The sequence below is a fragment of the Capricornis sumatraensis genome, chromosome 7 (genome assembly GCF_032405125.1).
Source record: "Capricornis sumatraensis isolate serow.1 chromosome 7, serow.2, whole genome shotgun sequence".
In the NCBI taxonomy this organism is placed as follows: Eukaryota; Metazoa; Chordata; class Mammalia; order Artiodactyla; family Bovidae; genus Capricornis; species Capricornis sumatraensis.
In genome coordinates this window covers 24,798,061-24,818,130 of record NC_091075.1, presented here as the reverse complement: position 1 = coordinate 24,818,130, position 20,070 = coordinate 24,798,061, and the positions used below count along the sequence as shown (strand labels likewise).

Here is a 20,070-nt window from a genome sequence, read left to right as displayed (position 1 = left end):
TTAAAACGGGACTAGAAGATTAACATTCTCACCTACTACCACACTGTCTACATTTAAAAGTGCTGGAAAAAATAAAACTGACATATCAGAGAGTCTTCTGACTCAAGTAAGGAAGGAATCTACTCCAAGGAAACTGGGAAAAATAATAAATAAGAAACGAGATTGTGATGAAAGCCATATTCCCTTCAACTTTATAGATGTTAATAATTTATCTTACAGTGCATTATGCAATTGGAGAAGGAAATGGCAACCCACTCCAGTACTCTTGGCTGGAGAACTCCATGGACAGAAGAGCTTGGCAGGCTACAGTCCATGGAGCTGCAAAGAGCTGGACACAACTGAAGCGACTTAGCATGCACATATTATGCAACAGAACATTTAAATAATAATAATATTTATGGTGCCAGTTACATTGTAGTATCAGTTTGAGACCAATCAATCTAAGTATAAAGAAAAAGAAATTGAATATTTTAAACTTAGAAGCGATAAGCTCTTCTAAAGGCTAATACATTCTTTACTACACTGAAAAATATTATAATATGACATAAACAAACTAGAAATGAAAAAAGCCACTAGTACATCTCATCAGATTGGTTATCACACTGCATTTGCTAGAGAAGCACACGTGCTAGCTAAGAGGGTTTTACAGAGGGTAACATTGCTGGTGCCTTGGCAGAAATCAAGGCAGTGTCTCCAGTTTGGGCTGGTAGTCATATTCCTCACCTTCATGCATTTATTGGTGGGAGAAGCCAGTTTCACTTAAGGACGTCCTTGATACAGCAACAAAAAATCATTAATTCTATTAAATCCCAATCTTGAATACACATCATTGTAGTAGTCTGTGTGATGAAAAGATGAAATGGGAACTATGTATAAAGCATCATGCAGGATGGATGTCTTGAGGAAAAGCATCTGGGCCGCAGTTTGAGTTGTAAGCTGAATTAGCCATCTGGTTCATAAAGCTTTATTTTAACTTGAAAGAACCACCAGACAAACTACGTTTATTCAGATTGGTGACTTGCTAGACATTTTCTTGAAAATGACTATCTGAGCCTTGTCATTTCAAGGCAAACAATAGTTAAAAATTAGGATTTAGGAAAACTTGTACCCCCTACCAAGAGCTTGAGAACTTCCCAATACTTGAAAACATTTCAGAAGTTATTGACTGAGATATTAACAAATGTGAATGTGATTTTATATATTGAAATGATTTAACATCTGGAAACATTTAAAAATCTCCAGACATCAACATTTTTCAAATAACCCATGCATTATATTACAATATCATACATGCATAAAAGACCCATCACAACGCAAGCCCAGAAATAAACTCACGCGCCCATGGTCAGTTACTCTTTGACAAAAAAGGCAAGAATATACAATGGGAAAAAGTCTCTTCAGCAAGTGGTGCTGGGAAAGCTGTAAATCAGTGCCCGTAAACCAGTGAAGTTAGAACACACCCTGGCACAATACACAAAAATAAACTCAAAATGGCTTAAAGATCTAAACAGAAGACCTAACACCATAAAATTCCTAGCAGAGAACACAGGCAAAACATCCTTTGACACAAATCATACCAAAATTCTCTTAGGCTGGTCTCCCAAGGCAATAGAAATAAAAGCTAAAATAAACAAATGGGATATAATCAAATTTACAACTTTTTGCATAGCAAAGGAAACCACAAACATAAACAAAACAAAAAGAACCTATGGACTGGGGGGGAAAAAATGTTTGCAAATCATGTGACTGACAAAGGATTAATCTCCAAAATTTACCAACAGCTCAGGCTTCCAGGGCTTCCCTGGTAGCTCGACGGTAAAGCGTCAGCCTGCAATGCAGGAGACCTGGGTTCAATCCCTGGGTTGGGAAGATCCCCTAGAAAAAGAAATGGCAACCCACTTCAGTACTCTTGCCTGGAAAATCCCATGGACAGAGGAGCCTGGTAGGCTACAGTCCGTGGGGTCGCAAAGAGTCAGACACACTGAGCAACTTCACTTAGTACTTCATGCAGCTCAAAATTAAAAAACCAAGTAACCCAATCAAAAGATAGCCAGAAGACCTAAATAGGCATTTCTCCAAAGAACAGATACAGATGGCCAACAGGCACAGGAAAAGATGCTCAACGGTGCTAATTATTAGAGAAGTGCAAATCAAAACTACAATAAGATAACACCTCATGTCAGTCAGAATGGTCATTGTTAAAAAGTCTAAAAATAACAAATGCTAGAGAGGGTATGGGGAAAGGGAACTCTCCTACACTGTCGGTGGGAGAGTAAGTTGATGCAGTCACTATGGAAAATAGTATAGAGTTGCCATATGCTCCAGCAATCCCATTCCTAGTGATATATCCAAATAAAACTATAATTCAAAACGATACATGCAACTCTGCATTCCTAACAGCACTATTCACAATAGCCAAGATAGAGAAACAACCTAAATGTCCAGCAGAGAAATGGACACAGTGGATGTGGTATATATACAATATGGAATACTACTGGAATGAAAAAAGCTACTCACTGATGCAGTCAGTCTGTTTCATAGATAAGTTCATTTGCATCACATTTAAGATTCCACATACAAGTGATATCGCATGGTATTTGTCTTTCTGACTTACTTCATTTAGTATGATAATCTCTATGTCTATCCATGTTGCTTAGTACTTCATGCAGCTCAAACAAGGCTCCAGTTCTTGGTGAAAATGATTGGGACAGTCAACCTCACTATTTTGATTTCTTCAGGCAATGTAAGATCAGCATTTCTTGTTGCTTCTCCTGGCACTCCTCTTCAAATTTGGGAGTTTTCTTTTCCTATGTAAATGTTCATTTCTTCAGTTTGTTTTTGCAAAATAGCCTTCAAATTTTTTAAGAGTTTTAAAAGCTTGGAATTTCACCGTACATTGTTTAAAGCATATATATTTGTATCTGATTAACATCATCTAAAATTCTACACTAAGGACAGAAAAAAATTCAGAAGAGAAAAGCCACACTTAGCAGAGGACACAAATGAGCTGATTCATACATGTCCACATTTTCTTTGACTCACATGGGACTTTAAAGCCGAGATTAACTTTTCAAAATTCAGCCTTCTGGTGCCCTAGCTTCATAACGAGCATTCTTTTTGTCGAGGAAAGACTTTCTGCAGCTTTTGTCAATGATGCATTGAGATTAAAAAGAATGAATAAAAGTTTTCCAAATTTCCAGAAAAATTCACAGATGAAGAGATATTTCTGGGCTTTCCTGATGGCTCAGTGGTAAAGACTCCACCTGCCAATGCAGGAGACATGGGTTTTGGTCCAGGAAGATCCCCCATGCCTCAAAGCAACTAAGCCTGTGAGCCACAACGACTGAACCGGTGCTCTAGAGCCTGCAAGCCACAACTACTGCAGCCTGCGTACCCTAGAGCCCGTGCTCCCCAACAGGAGAAGCCACCACAATCAGGAGCCCACGCCCTGCAGCTAGAGAGGAGTCCCTGTTTGTGAGGACTTGAGAAAAGCCGATGCGGCAATGAAGACCCAGCACAGACAAAAATTAGTAATTTTTTTAATAAAAGAGCCAATTTTTCCAAAAGATCCAATTCTGCAAGTTGCAAAGAATGATTTTCAGGAGGCAGAAGTAAACTTTGGGATTAATCTCCTTGATTTTTGTATGAACTCCACTGTTGATACTGGCCACACATGCAAGTACTCTTATGGAGCTAACCACGACGGAGGTTTATAAAAAACGATCCAGGTGTTTTAAGATACCTGTGAGTACAGCAGCAGTCTTTCCATAAATAGAAGACTACTTCTTTATTTCAACTCTATCACCTTCTCTATGGACATATCTGATTAATTCACACATTTGATCTCTGTATGGAGCATCTGGAGTGCTACCAAAAAGAATTCCAAGTTACTTTGGGGTTTTTTAAAAACTGCCACCACTGATGTCACGTTTTACTTTGATTCCTTAGTTTTAAAACAATTATCTAGTAAAAAAAAATTTCAATTCTAAAGATATTAAAATTAATAGAACATCTCTCTCATATGCACTCAGTCGCTTCAGTCATGTCCACCCGGCTCCTCTGTCCATGGGATTCTTAAGGCAAGAATCCTGGAGTGGGTTGCCATTCCCTTCTCCAAAGGATCTTTCTAACCCAGGGATCAAACCCACGTCTCTTTTGTCTCCTGCATTGCAGGCAGATTCTTTATCCAACGAGTCACCTGGGAAGCCAACATTTCATATATGAACCCAAATATGCACTTACCAAGCAAAATATTATATATTACACATCATATTTCACACTTTTCTCTATTGCAAGTTTTGTTTTTAAGAAAAGACTTAAGTTTTTCAGAACAGTTTAAGACTCATAGCAAAATTGAGAGGAAGGCACAAAGCTTATCCCCTGATCCCATACATGAATATCTACCCCCATTATCAACATCCTCCACCACAGTGGCACATTTGTTACAACTGATCAACCCATACTGATACCTTATAACCACCCAAAGTCTATAGTTTACATTAGGGTTCACTCACAATGTTGTACATTCTATGAGTTTGGACAAATGCATAATGCATGTATCCATCACTATTATGGTGTTAGACAGAGTGGTTTCCCTGTACCAAAAAGCCTCTGTGCTCTACCTATTCATCTCTCCCTCCACCTCCCAACCTGCAGCAATACCACTGATCTTTTAACTGTCTCCATAGTTTTGTCTTTTCCAGAATATCACATAATTGGAGTGATTTCAGATTAGCTTCTTTCACTTAGTAACATGACTCTCATTCTAAGGTTCCTCCTGAAATAACTTGTTTGACAGACTTTATAATATCCCAACACTTACTTTAATTTTTGTAATTTATTTAAAGTACTCATTAATTTTGCCTCATGTTATCTCCCGTCATACTAAAACTATTTGCTCCAAAGCTACTCCTTTTAACAACAAATTTCAGACAAGATATTCTTTCCTGTCCAAAAGAAATACAGTCAGCACTTTCCCTTCCCCACAATGCCTGCATTCTTTTTAAGACCCAGTACATCTCTGCTACATGGGCTACAACCAAAATCTGTAACTTCCCCAAGGCATTCTGAATGAGACTGTGCTGCTGTCTTGTGACCTGTCCAGTAAACATAAAAATTAAAATGCATATGTCTAATGTCGATGGAAGACAAGCAAGAAAGACATAAGCCTAACAATATGGATTTCAATGAGATACTTTAAAAATATGAAAATATTTTTGCATAAAGCAAGCCCCGGATAACAATGCAACCATCAGGAAACATGAACAATAATAGAGAGCCGATAAGGGAGGGCCGGAGAGCCGGAGATGAGGGGAAAAATTCCTCTCTGACACAGTACTGAGTGTTAACAAGCATGTGAGCATGCTGAGTAAAGGTGAAATACAAACGCTGTGGAATACAGTTTAGCACTCTCTGTAAAAGCTGTACCCACGCATACCCTAGCATTCAGCAATCTCACTGCCAGCAGAAATTCTGGTGGGGGAATATGTGCTCCGAGGGTCATACAGTAATGTTCATAGCAACATTATTCAGAAAAGCCAAAAATGGAAACTACTAAATCTCAACAGCAGAAAGTGTAACACAATGAAATATTACAAAACAGTGTAAGTAAACAAACTAGGGTTACACACCACAACGTGTCTAAATGTCACAAATATAATGTTGAGCCGAGTTAGCCAGTCACAAAAGCATACAAATGATTTAGTTCCATGGAAACAAAACTGAAAACCAGGCAAAAATAAATTATAGTGTTAGAAGCCAGTTGTGGATCCACAAAAAGGAAAGAGGGTAGTAACTAGGGAAGCTGGCAAGAGCCGGGAACCTCTGAGGTGCTAGTAATGCTCTTGTTCCTTGGTCAGGATGACAGCTACATGAGTGTTCAACTTCTGATCATTCATTAAGCATTTTACTTATGTTCCGTTTATTTTCTCTTGTGTTATACTCTGCAATAAATAAACACAAATCCCAGTCTGACACATTCCCACCAAATAAAGGCTGGAAAGAACTCAGACTAAGAGACTCCTGCCAGGAAACAGATTATGATAGCAAGTAGCAGTCACATCTCTTCACTTGCTAAAATACTGGCAAGTTTGAAAACATTAAAAAATTTGGGACTGGCAAGAAACTGAATTCCCTGGAAGAACTATTCTAGATGGAAACAAAAGTGAATTAGGTATCAGCTCTCTTAACCAAATTTGGCAATAATTTGTACTTTTAATCTATATTTCAGATGCCAATATTGATTTCTGAAATTTGCAAAACAGCTCAAATTTTTACATCATTCTGATTTCCTCTTGTGAGCAATTATGGAAGTGTAGGAAGGCATTAAGAGATCATTCAATTCGACCTCTACCACCCCAGTCAAATGGTCATAAATAAACACTCTTTAAAGTTCCCTGCAAATGAGTTTGGAGTTGCTCTTCAGTTACTCATTCTAGCATAAACAGCCTTGACTCTGGTACAGCCTCTCCTGGGAGTAACCTTAACCTCAAACACTCCACTTCAAGCTCTCGTCTTCCCTCAGGTCAGTCCTACTACAGCTGAATGAAAAAATACCATAAATAACAAAGAATCATCTCGCCTTCCAGTTACATTATCTCTTTCCTTTATCCTTTCCTCCTCTAATCACCTTCACAGCTCTCTTCTGAATCTCCTAAGGAGCAAAATTACAAAACTGATTAAAGTGTTATTGTTATGATTTGAATGAGCTAAATAAAATAGTACCTTGACTCCTACGTGACACAGAATTATCATTCCCCTAACATTTCAGAATAAGAAAATAACTTCAAAAATCACAGAAGAGAAATATACTGAGTTTTGGATTCAAGTCTCACCTAAACTTTAAAGTATTGCTCAAATATAAATATAATTAGCATGTATAAAATCAGGGTAGGCAGAGGGTTCAGAAAACGATTTTAAACCTACCACATACCTATAGTGAAAGTGAAGTCGCTCAGTCGTGTCCAGCTCTCTGCGACCCCATGGACGGTAGCCTACCTGGATCCTCCGTCCATGGGTTTTTCCAGGCAAGAGTACTGGAGTGGGTTGTTGTTTCCTTCTCCAGGGGATCTTCCCAACCCAGGGATCAAACCCGGGTCTCCCGCATTGTAGCCAGATGCTTTACTGTCTCAGCCACCAGGGAAGTCCGTACCACATACCTATAATGGCTTGCAAAACACCACCAAACCAGCCTAAAATGTCACCATCAGAAATCGGTAGTTCTAGGATAGAAAACCCAGAGATACGCCCTTGCACCTTATGGTCAATTATTCTATGACAAAGGAGAAAAGACTAAATGATACTGGAAAGACAGTCTCTTTGACAAATGGTGCTGGGAAAACTCGACAGCCACATGTAAAAAAGTGAAATTAGATCATTCCTTAACTCCATACACAAAAATAAGCTCAAAATGGATTAAAGACCTAAATGTGAGACCAGACAAAATAAAACTCCAAGAGGAAAACATAGGTAGAATACTGACATAAATCACAGCAACATCTTTTTTGATCCATCTCCCAGAATAATGGAAATAAAGGCAAAAATAAACAAATGACACCTACTTAAACTCAAAAGCTCTTGCACATGAAAGGAAACAATAATCAAAATAAAAAGACAACCCAGATTGGGAGAAAATATTTGCAAATGATGTGACCAATAAGGGATTAGTCTCCAAAATTTACAAACAGCTTATGATGCTTAATAGCATCAAAACAACCCACTCAAAAAAAAAAAAAAAAAGGCAGAATACCTGAATAGACTTTTCTCCAAAGAGGACATGCAGATAGCCAATAGACACATGAGAAGATGTTCAACATTGCTAAATGCAAATCAAAACTAAATGCTAAACGCAAATGCAAAATGAGATATCACTTCACATGGGTCAGAATGGCTATCATCAAAAAATCCACAAACAGCAAATGCTGTAGAGGGTGTGGAGAGAAGGAACCCTCCTGCACTGCTGGTGGGAATAGGCAAACTGATACAGCCACTAAGTGAACAATATAGAGGTTCCTTCAAAAACTAAAAAAAGAGCTGCCATATGACTCTGCAATCCCACTCTTGGGCATTACCTGGAGAAAAACATGGCCCGAAGAGAGATATGCACCCCAATGTTGATTGCAGCACTGTTTACAGTAGCCAAGACATGGAAGCAGTCTAAATGTCTACCAACAGAGGGATGGACAGAGGAGATACTGCGCATATACGCAGAAGGAAACGGCAACCCCCTCCAGTGTTCTTGCCTGGGAAATTCCACAGACAGAGGAGCCTGGCAAGCTACAGCCCATGGGGTCACAAAGGGTCAGACGCAACTGAGTGACTAACCAACCACAGCACACTCAGGAAACGCACCATCGCAAGTTCAGCTGCGTAATGATCAAGGGGTGAACGTGTCCAGTAAGCAGGTGGAGGAAGAGAAAGGAGAGCAGCCTTTTCATGCCCCTGCCCTGTCACTACCCATCTCTCTTCCCCAAAGGTAACAATTAACCCGGGTGCTCTCATATGACAGATTTTTTTTTTAAGGTAAACTTTCATTTTCTTAAATTCAACATAATTTATTGGGCAATCATAATATGCCTTGTGCTGAGGAGACGGGTAGTGAAAGAGGAATCCTGCTCGTGGAGCTCACACTCTGCTGAGAAAAACAGAGTAATTCAGTAAATCAGTAGTTACAAGTGTTCACCGTGCTGAGTGTTATGAAAGCAGAGGAATGAGGCTACGGGAGCTGACATCAGGGCACCCTGGAAACCAGTCACTGGGCTTCGGGATACAGTGAGGGGAAAGGGCAAACAGTACAAACGTCCTATGGATCAATAAATGGTTATGCTGTCAGAGTGCCAATTAGGGCTTTGCTTTCAGCTGTATAAACATTAGGGCCACTTCATTCTTCCCAAAGTTAAGAAGTATATGGGATGTGTGATGCAGAGGGGAATATACTCTCACTGGAGCTGACTCCAAGTTACCAAACTGTGTATGAGGCTCCAGCTAACTGAGAGGAAAGACACGTGAAGTGAATATACTGAAAACACTGCTAAATAAAATTTCTCTCTACAAGAGAAAAAAATAAATAGTACATATAAACAGTGGAATTACTCAGCCATTAAAAGAGAATGAAATAATGCCATTTGCAGCAACATGTATGGACCTAGAGAGTGTCATACTGAGTGAAGTAAGTCAGACAAAGGAGAAATACCATACATCCCTTATATGTGGAATCTAGAAAGAAATGATACAAATGAACTTACTTACAAAACAGGAAAAGACTCGCAGACTTAGAAAATGAACTTAGGGTTGCCAGGGAAGGGATAGTTAGGGGCTTTGGGAAGGTCATGCACACACTGCTATATTTAAAACAGATAACCAACAAAGACCTATTGTACAGCAAATGGAACTCTGCTCATTGTTATGTGCCAGCCTGCATGGGAGAGGGGTTTGGGATAGAATGGAAACATGGATATGTATGGCTGAGTCCCTCTGCTGTTCACCTGAAAATGCCACAACATTGTTAATCAGCTATATCTCAATATGAAATGTTTTTGGTGTTAAAAAATTAAAATTAAAAAAAGAAATCAATAATTCTTTCAAAGTGAAGATACTGTGACTCAGAAAAGAGACGCACAGTTTTCAACCCCAGTGCTGCCTCACAATCCTATCACAGTGCCTTAGCTCTCTCCAGCCTTTTCTTAAGTCTTCGCTTTCCTCAAATATCTAGCTTGGCCTCCATTACTTGAGTAACTTAAGTAGTTCATCCCCTGACGATGGCTAAAATGATCTATATTCTGTTGACTTTCTGCATCTTTAACTTAGATCTAATTCTTAAACTCTAGACACACCAAATGAAGTGCTCATCAAATATTATTGTGGGGATATCTCTCAATCACTCCACACAAAACACCTGTAAGACAGAAATAATTTTCATTCCATCTCGTCTTCCAAATGTGTTCTTCATTCTGAGTCTTCAACACAGAACTGCCACCTGACATTCAGGGGCACAAACCAGCAAATTAAGAATCATTCATAAATCATCCTCTCCTATCTCTATACATCATTAACCTCCTAAATTTCTCTCAAATTTTACCTCCTAATCTCTCTCAAATCTAACTCCTCAGCAGTAGTCATTTTGTGCCTGAGTTACCACCATAATCTTCTCACTGGCCTCCTAATCCTGTCATTCTTCCAATCTTATCTACATAATCTACATAAAACAAGTATGATCACTGCTCTCCCCTTCAGTTCAGTTCAGTTCAGTCGCTCAGTCGTGTCCGACTCTTTGCGACCCCGTGAATCGCAGCACACCAGGCCTCCCTGTCCATCACCAACTCCCGGAGTTCACCCAGACTCATGTCCATCGAGTCAGTGATGCCATCCAGACATCTCATCCTCTGTCATCCCCTTCTCCTCCTGCCCCCAATCCCTCCCAGCATCAGAGTCTTTTCCAATGAGTCTACTCTTTGCATGAGGTGGCCAAAGTACTGGGGTTTCAGCTTTAGCATCATTCCTTCCAAAGAAATCCCAGGGCTGATCTCCTTCAGAATGGACTGGTTGGATCTCCTTGCAGTCCAAGGGACTCTCAAGAATCTTCTCCAATACCACACTTCAAAAGCATCAATTCTTCGGCACTCAGCTTTCTTCACAATCCAACTGTCACATCCATACATGACCACTGGAAAAATCATAGCCTTGACTAGATGGACCTTTGTTGGCAAAGTAATGTCTCTGCTTTTGAATATGCTATCTAGGTTGGTCATAACTTTTCTTCCAAGGAGTAAGTGTCTTTTAATTTCATGGCTGCAGTCACCATCTGCAGTGATTTTGGAATCCCAAAAAATAAAGGCTGACACTGTTTCCACTGTTTCCCCATCTATTTCCCATGAAGTGATGGGACCAGATGCCATGATCTTCGTTTTCTGAATGTTGAGCTTTAAGCCAACTTTTTCACTCTCCTCTTTCACTTTCATCAAGAGGCTTTTTAGTTCCTCTTCACTTTCTGCCATAAGGGTGGTGCCATCTACATATCTGAGGTTATTGATATTTCTCCCGGCAATCTTGATTCCAGCTTGTTTTTCTTCCAGCCCAGTGTTTCTCATGATGTACTCTGCATATAAGTTAAATAAGCAGGGTGACAACATACAGCCTTGATGTACTCCTTTTCCTATTTGAACCAGTCTGTTGTTCCATGTCCAGATCTAACTGTTGCTTCCTGACCTGCATACAGATTTCTCAAGAGGCAGGTCAGGTAGTCTGGTATGCCCATCTCTTTCAGAATTTTCCACAATTTATTGTGATCCACACAGTCAAAGGTTTTGGCATAGTCAATAAAGCAGAAATAGATGTTTTTCTGGAACTCTCTTGCTTTTTCCATGATACAACGGATGTTGGCAATTTGATCTCTGGTTCGTCTGCCTTTTCTAGAACCAGCTTGAACATCAGGAAGTTCACGGTTCACGTATTGCTGAAGCCTGGCTTGGAGAACTTTGAGCATTACTTTACTAGCATGTGAGATGAGTGCAATTGTGTGGTAGTTTGAGCATTCTTTGGCTCTCCCCTTAAAACACTTCAAAAATCCCCAGTGTCCTCAGGACAGTCTAATTCCTTCACATGGCTTACTAGGCTCCATGGAATCTTGCCCCAGCCTACCTTTATAATATCATCCTATTCTACCTCAGACTCAAACAGCCACACTGAAATTTCTTTCACCTCCACAAACACACAATATTCCTTCAAGACCCTGGGTTTGACATACTCTTGCCCTCTGCCTCTTTGCTGTACTGCACAGTTGAATTCTACTGTTCCCTCAGGGCACAGATCACCTTCTCTGCAAGTCTGTCCACGGTGGCCCTGCCCTGTGCTCACAGTGCTCTATATTTCTCCAGAGTGCTTATCGTACTTTACTGCAATTGCTTGTTTAAATATTTAATTTCCCAGCTGAATTATTAGTTTTACTAAAATCTCAGAAAGAAATAGACAGGGTGTCTTATTCACTGCTCTATCGTCAGAGCCTATCAAAGTGGCAGGAACACAGTAGATGATCCCTAAGTATTGAGTGAATGAATGAGCTTCAAAAATACTCTACAGCAGCCCCAGCGAACAGGCACATTGCACAAACATGCATTAACACAAGGAGTGAGGCAATACTTATTCCTTTACTGCCGTAGCTCATCAGTTGAAAGTGGCATCTTTATATTGATAAACAATAATGCAACCATATTAGCCTGAACTGAAATAGACTTATATCCAACACACACAACAACTCAGAAGTTCCTTTTCTTTTTCTTTGGTAAGGTGGAATGACTCATTCTTTTCTACCCTTTCATAAAGATAACTCACAGGAAACTCAACATGGGAGAGCACACATGTCTTCTGTCAAGACAGAATGAGAGGGAAAGTCTTGGCTCTTTAGGTAACTCTAGGACATGCTTTCTGTAGATATTATGGACACACACACACACTCACAGTGCCTCAGAAAATACAGAGCATAACTAAACAATCACAAAACAGAAAAGGAGCTCCTGAAGGGTAGAGCTCCAAACTGAGCTTGGTGTCTGGCCCACAGAAGAGGTAATACATGTTGATGTATAAAACCAATACAATATTGTAAAGTAAAATAAATAAGTTTATATTAAAAAAAAAATGGGAGGTGACACCAGAGGACAACCACAGCCAGTGCCAGTCACAAACACCAAAGGCTGACGTCAGGGGAAGAGAAAAGCTATGGGAGTAATTAACACCACTTACTATACACTATCCCAAGCCACACTGAAGTTACCTCATCTTTACTGTCCTAGCATACATGCATGAAAATGGCATTTGAAGGACAATAAGTAGTCTGAAGCTAATAAATACCAAGCAATCCTTAGTCCTGGCAGGACCTAGTCATTTCTTTAGACCAAAGTCAAATTGCGTCCTTCAATATCCTCTATCTGAGGTTACCATATGACTTATTTAAAGATTTGGAGGCAAAATAGATGGTTATTCCTTCAGAGGAAAACACTTTTATTGCATTTTTTATTTATTTATTTTTAATTGAACGATAATTGCTTTACAATAATGGTTTGATCTCTGCCATACATCAGTATGAATTAGCCATAGGTGCATTTTGCTTTAAATTCCAGTCCCAGCTATATTTGGAGCAGGGGAGGATTGGTCCTTCTCGAGAGATACTTCAACAGCATTACTTTAAAGTGCAAGGGCTATTTATCCCCACTGTCTTCTCTAGACAGCTCCATTCCCAATCTCACCTCAATTTTCGAATGTTTAAAGTAACATGAAGATGCAGTTTTATGCATAATGACTTAGAAGTTTTAATCCCAAAGCAGAACTGAAACATGTTTTGGAGGAGGGATCCTGAAGTTCACCTATCATTTTGTCAGTCAGCATCAGAGAGGTTTGCTTTGCAACTGAAGATGGAAAAGCTTTATACAGTCAGCAAAAACAAGACCGGGAGTTGACTGTGGCTCAGATCATGAACCCCTTATTGCAAAATTCAAACTTATATTGAAGAAAGTAGGGAAAACCAATAGGCCATTAAGGTATGACCTAAGTCAAGTCCCTTATGATTACACAGTGGAAGTGACAAACAAATTCAAAGGATTAGATCTGATAGACAGAGTGCCTGAAGAACTCTGGATGGAGGTTTGTGACATTGTACTGGAGGAAGTGATCAAACCCATCCCCAAGAAAAAGAAATGTAAAAAGGCAAAATGGCTGTCTGAGTAAGTGTTAAAAATAGCTGAAAAAAGAAGAGAAGCTTTTCTTTTTTGATTCCAGGTAAAAAGGAAAGATATACCCATTTGAATGTAGAGTTCCAAAAAATATCAAGGAGAGATAAGAAAGCCTTCCTCAGTGATCAATGCAAAGAAATAGAGAAAAACAATAGAAGGGGAAAGACTAGAGATCTCAAGAAAATTAGAGCTACCAAGGGAACATTTTATGCAAAGATGGGCACAATAAAGGACACATATCATAAGGACCTACAGGAAGCAGAAGATATTAAGAAGAGGTGGCAAGAATACACACAAGAACTAAACAAAACAGATATTAATGACCCAGATAACCACAATGGTGTGATCACTCACCATGAGTGAGACATCCTGGAATGTGAAATCAAATGGGCCTTAGGAAGCATTACTACGAACAAAGCTAGTGGAGGTGATGGAATTCCAGTTGAACTATTTCAAATCCTAAAAGATGATGCTGTGAGAGTGCTGCACTCAATACACCAGCAAATTTGGAAGACTCAACAGTGGCCACAAGATTGGAAAAGGTCAGTTTTCATTTCAATTGCAAAGAAAAGCAATGTCAAAGAATGTTCAAATTACTACACAATTGCATTCATCTCACACACTAGCTAAGTAAGTGAACCATGAACTACCAAATGTTCAAGGTGGGTTTAGAAAAGGCAGAGGAACCAGAGATCAAATTGCCAACATCCGCTGTATCATCAAAAAAGCAAGAGAATTCCAGAAAAAAAAATCTACTCTGCTTCACTGACTACAGTAAAGCCTTTAACTGTGTGGATCACAACAAACTGTGGAAAATTCTTAAAGAGATGCAATACCAGACCACCTTACCTAACTCCTGAGAAACGTGTATGTAGGTCAAGAAGCAACACTTAGAACCAGACATGGAATAACAGACTGGTTCCAAACTGGGAAAGGAGGAGGTCAAGGCTGTATATTGTCACCCTGTTTATTTAACTTATATGCAGAGTACGTCATGAGAAACGCTGGGCTGGATGAAGCACAAACTGGAATCAAGATTGCCCGGAGAAATATCAATAACCTCAGATATGCAGATGATACCACCCTTATGGCAGAAAGTATAGAGGAACTAAAGAGCCTCTTGATGAGGGTGAAAGCGGAGAGTGAAAAAGTTGGTTTAAAACTCAACATTCAAAAAACGAAGATCATGGCATCCAGTCCCATCACTTCGTGGCAAATAGATGGGGAAACAATGGAAACAGTGAGAGACTTTACTTTTTTGGACTCCAAAATCACTGCAGATGGTGACTGCAGCCATGAAATTATAAGACTCTTGCCTCTTGGAAGAAAAGCTATAACAAATCTATACAGCGTATTAAAAAGCAGAGACATTACTTTGCTGACAAAGGTCCATATGGTCAATGCTGTGGTTTTCCAGTGGTCATGTATGGATGTGAGAGTTGGACTATAAAGAAGGCTGAACACCGAAGAACTGATGCTTTTGAACTGTGGTGTTGGAGAAGACTCTTGAGAGTCCCTTGGATTGCAAAGAGATCAAACCCAGTCAATCCTAAAGGAAATCAGTTCTGAACATTCACTGGAAGGACTGATGCTGAAGCTAAAGCTCCAATACATTGGACAGCCGATGCGAAGATCTGACTCATTGGAAAAGACCACGATGCTGAGAAATATTGAAGGCAGGAGGAGAAGGGGATGACAGAGGATGAGATGGTTGGATGGCATCACTGACTCAATGGACATGACTTTGAGCAAGCTCTGGGAGAGGGAATCCTGGCATGCGGCAGTCCATGGGGTCGCAAACAGTCAGACACGACTGAGCAACTGAGAAGCTCAGAGAGGCTTGAGGATACAAAGCACATTGTCAGAGAGGGGTGGACTGATGAAACTACATTTGGCGGTCAGAAGCTTAATCCCCTCCTGCCACTAGACTCTTTGAATGATAACAACCAGTTTTATATTCCCCAGACACAAGACTGGAGAATGTCCTCACTGGCAAAGCTAAACACACAGATACAGACACACAGACACACACACACAGAAGATCTATACACACATGGGCATCACCACATGATAAAGCTGAATTTCCACCTGAATACTGAACACTGAGGCTCACACAGGTCTTCTCGTCTGCATTTTTGTGATTTAATCTTCAGAATGAATCCATATCAAGAATAACTGACACTCCAGGAAAGTCTCTAATATAAAAGAGCCTAAAACAAGCAAAGAAATAAAGGAATGTGGAAAACAAAAATGCAAAGAGAACTTCAAAACTAATAATTAAAATTCTCAGAGCAATAAGAAGATACTATAACCATGAAATATAAATATGATGCATTTTTTAAATATCAAAACTGTTTAGAAATAGTTAAAGTGATAACAAAATATATGTAATTTTAAAACATAAGATAATCCTACTGTATAGCACAGGGAACTCTGCTCAACATTATGTGGCAGCATGGAAGGAAGGGGAGTTGGGGGGAGAGTGAATACATGTATATGTATGGTTGAGTCCCTCTGCTGTCTACCTGAAATTATCACAACATTGTTAATCAGCTATACTCCAACTTAAAATGAGAAGTTTTAAAAAATTAAGATAAAATCAAGTAAATTTCCCAGAACACAGAATAAGACAAGATGGGATAAAGAAGGGGATATCCAAGAATAATTCTCACTCTAGGAGGTCCATTCTGATTAATAGCTGTACCAGAAATATAAAACAAAACCAGACTGAGTTTCAGGATCAGAAGAGCCCACAAGACAACCAGCACAACAAAAACAAAAATCCACTCATTTTCGAATTTTCAAATATTAGATAATCAAAGATAACAAGATCCTAAAAGCTTCCAGAAGTAAACACAAACAGATCTATATAAGAACACAGAGATTAGAATGTAACTACACTTTATCTACAACACATTCTCAGGAATCTACTGAAGAAAGTGTTTTAACATAAGTGGAAGGTCAAAAAAAAAAAAAAGAGAGAGAAAGAAACATGGGTCTAAAGAATCAGGATTCTATTTTTAATCCAAGAGAAAGATGAAGGAAATACTCAGAACTCCTAGAAGACAGATGAAGGGAATTTCTAGAATGATAATAAAAGGGAGTTGCAGTTAAATAGAAGGTCTAGACAGTAAACAAGCAAGATCAGGGAGACGAGAAAATGGCTCTAGGAGACAGTTTCAAAATATAACAAAATTTAAAAAAAAAATAATAATAATAAACAACAAATAGATTACCAGTGAGTGTGACTAAATTTAAAAGGTATATTCGAGAGTTTGTATATGATTTAAAGGAAGTAAAAAAGAAAAAACAAAAACTGGAAACATGAGGCAACTATTTACTGTTAGGAAAACAGAAAATTGCACAAGAAAGAAAATATAATTTCAGGACACCATGTGGTTCAAGTTTGAAGAGAGTTTTCATAACATAATAGTATAAACACTGAAAACTGAGTTAACAAAAAATGGGCATATGACTACATTGGGAGGGAGACGGAGGCAAGATGGTATACTGGGGGCCAAGGTGGGGGGTCATCAGAGAGAATCATATAGGTTCCTCATCCTCTAGGTCTGAAGTCCATAGATAACATACCAAACTGAAAAATTAGGAAATACTGGTAGAAGCAGGTTATTTGAGGAAATGAAAGTAATCAGCAGAATATACAAGTAAAAGTTAAAAAGTATTGATTCGAGGAGTAGAAAACAGAAATAGAAAGGGTTGGATGGACAAGGGATTCTATTTTTCACATGAAACTTATAGTTAATATTTGAGCTGTAAAATTATATATGGCTTCCCTGTGACTCGGCAATAAAGAACCCACCTGCCAATGCAGGAGACATGGGTTCGATCCCTGGGTCGGGAAGATCCCCTGGAAAAAGAAATGGCAACCCACTCCAGTATTCTTGCCTGGAGAACATCATGGACTGAGGAGCCTGGCGGGCTACAGTCCAGGGGGTTGCACTGAGTAAGCAACAACAATAAAATTACATATACCTATTATGTTGGCATAAAGCACAATTTAAAGCACAGTAGAATATAAAGAAAATAACGTGCAATGTCTGGCCCATTAAAAAGACAAATACACATATATTAGAAGCTTTTAAATGCATATGACTATTACTAGCAACTATCTCCAAGTGGTGGGGTTACAGAAGTTTTGTTGTTTTCTTCTGTTTCTATAAAGATCTGTATTGCTATTTTAACAAAAAAAATATATATACTTTTTTTCACAAAATATCTTAAAGTATTTGCTTACCTTAGCTGATTTTTCAAAACGTAAGCCTCCATCCAGCTCAAAAGTAACTGTCATGTTGTACCCAGTCTGGTTTCCATGTCCATGAGGCCACCAAGTTTCTACAATAACAGCCTTTTAAAAAATAATATTAAGTTCATCTAAGTAATCTTTTGCATATTTTCAGCAAAATAATACAGTAATTCAGAGCATCACAGAAACTTCTCATAGTCAAGCACAGAGCAATATCAATCTCCCTCCCTGTTTCATGTCAAATTATACCAATCCATAGACAACATTTAAAAAACACAACATGCTGAGAGTTTAGCATGGATTAATTTATATCAAAAGGGAGGAGAAAGAACAAAAAGAACAAAATAATGTGGGCATTCAGAAAAACAAGTCTTCCCATCCCAACATTCAGTTCAGTTCAGTCACTCAGTCGTGTCCGACTGTGACCGCATGAATCGCAGCACGCCAGGCCTCCCTGTCTATCACCAACTCCCGGAGTCCACCCAAACCCATGTCCACTGAGTTGGTGATGCCATCCAACCATCTCATCCTCATTCCAACACTCAGTTGACATTTATTCTACATTCTTAACATTTAGAATTGGACTTTGAGGTGAACTCTTCTTTCAAGCCCACAACTAGAAAAGTGTTTTGAGTTCTTACTTTATCTGAACAGACACTGAATGCTGATTTGCTCCATCCTTTTCAGCTCACAATTGTCAATTGCAAGAAAAGAAAATGAAAAAGACAAAGTAAAATCCAGTCCACTTCTACTCATGAAAGATTATAAGCTGAGAATTAGAATTCTGTATTCAGAATAAGCACCAATATTCAAAATAGTTTACCAGTATCAAAAATAATCACAGCATTCAAATATGATGGTTAGGATGCATTTTGGATTTAAGATACTGCAAATACTGCAGAAAAAATAAACTATAACACACCTGACTTCTTGAGAGGAGAGGATGCCAAATTAATCACATAACCTCCATTTTATTATTCTTAAAATTGGAAGAAATCATCCCTTAGCTAGCACACACAAAAAAATATATGAGGTTAAAAGTAAAGGAGAAAATGGAAAAGGCACATTTTCCCTTAACATTCAGTTCCTTTTTTCTAAGCATTTCTTTTGAACAATATTGCTTTCCATCTTGTAGCCTCTCAGAAAGTGCTCGCATTCACCTTGTCGATTTTCACGAAGAGCTTAACAGTCCTTTCCCCGTGTCCAAGTTCAATGTTGTTTGTCTGCTGTATGTTTAATTCAGGGATGGCTACAATCGCTTCACCAGAAACCAGCTTTGAACTGACAACATCAAAAGAAGACTCTATTTTAAGATTCCATGTCTCCATATAGTTATCTAAGGCATAAAAAGAAAAAATATATATATTATGTAGAATTCATTGAAAAAAGACCAAAGCAGCTTCTAAACTGTAAGTGCTCCACAAATGCAATCATGATCAAGAGTTCAGTGAAAACTGTTTTAATGTTTAATCTTTCACTCTAAAGAAGAATAACCAAAGTTATATTTTTTGTATATACTTCTACTCAAAACTATTACAATCGTAAGTCACAAAAACTTTATAAACAAGGCATAAGTAGAAAATTATAAGTGAAAAGATAGTATAAATCCTTCAAGATTGATAAACTCTTGCTTTTTCCTTTTTATAAAGTAAAAATACTAAGGGTTTTTAAGCCATATAATAAGTTATAAACTTAGTTGTATTAGAATTAATCAGATGTGCAAAAAATAAAGATGTATTTTAAACGTAGATTATTAATCCAAGAAATAGAACCATCTATATGCCATGTACTTTGCTAAGTGATAGGACTTAAATAGCAACCAGGGTAAACAAACATGGCCCCTGCACCTATGAGCTAAGAGAATAATGGGATATGGATAAGCACAAAAGTGTGATAATACAAGAATGGGAGAACTAAAAGGTTATTCAGAAAAGTATTCACATTCCCTTTACCACATTTTAATCATTTTTAAATGGAAGCACGCACTCCAATCTGATCCAAAGCTATTTATTTTCTAAAATATCCCTAAATCTTTGACACTTGCCTCACCTTTAGCTCCTAATCATATTGCCTCTGGCTTCCCTTGTG

At 38.6% G+C, this 20,070-nt stretch overlaps 1 protein-coding gene across 1 annotated transcript in view; it reads right to left on the bottom strand.

Annotated features, from left to right (window-relative positions):
- The window catches only part of MANBA (mannosidase beta), a 117,783-nt gene that overhangs the window by 66,005 nt on the left and 31,708 nt on the right, over positions 1–20,070 (bottom strand). The window contains exons 6-7 of the mRNA XM_068975266.1: positions 19,143–19,318; positions 17,974–18,084 (exon numbers count right to left, since the gene is read on the bottom strand). Coding sequence (XP_068831367.1) covers positions 17,974–18,084; positions 19,143–19,318 — 287 coding nt within the window. The remainder of the gene's footprint in view (positions 1–17,973; positions 18,085–19,142; positions 19,319–20,070) is intronic.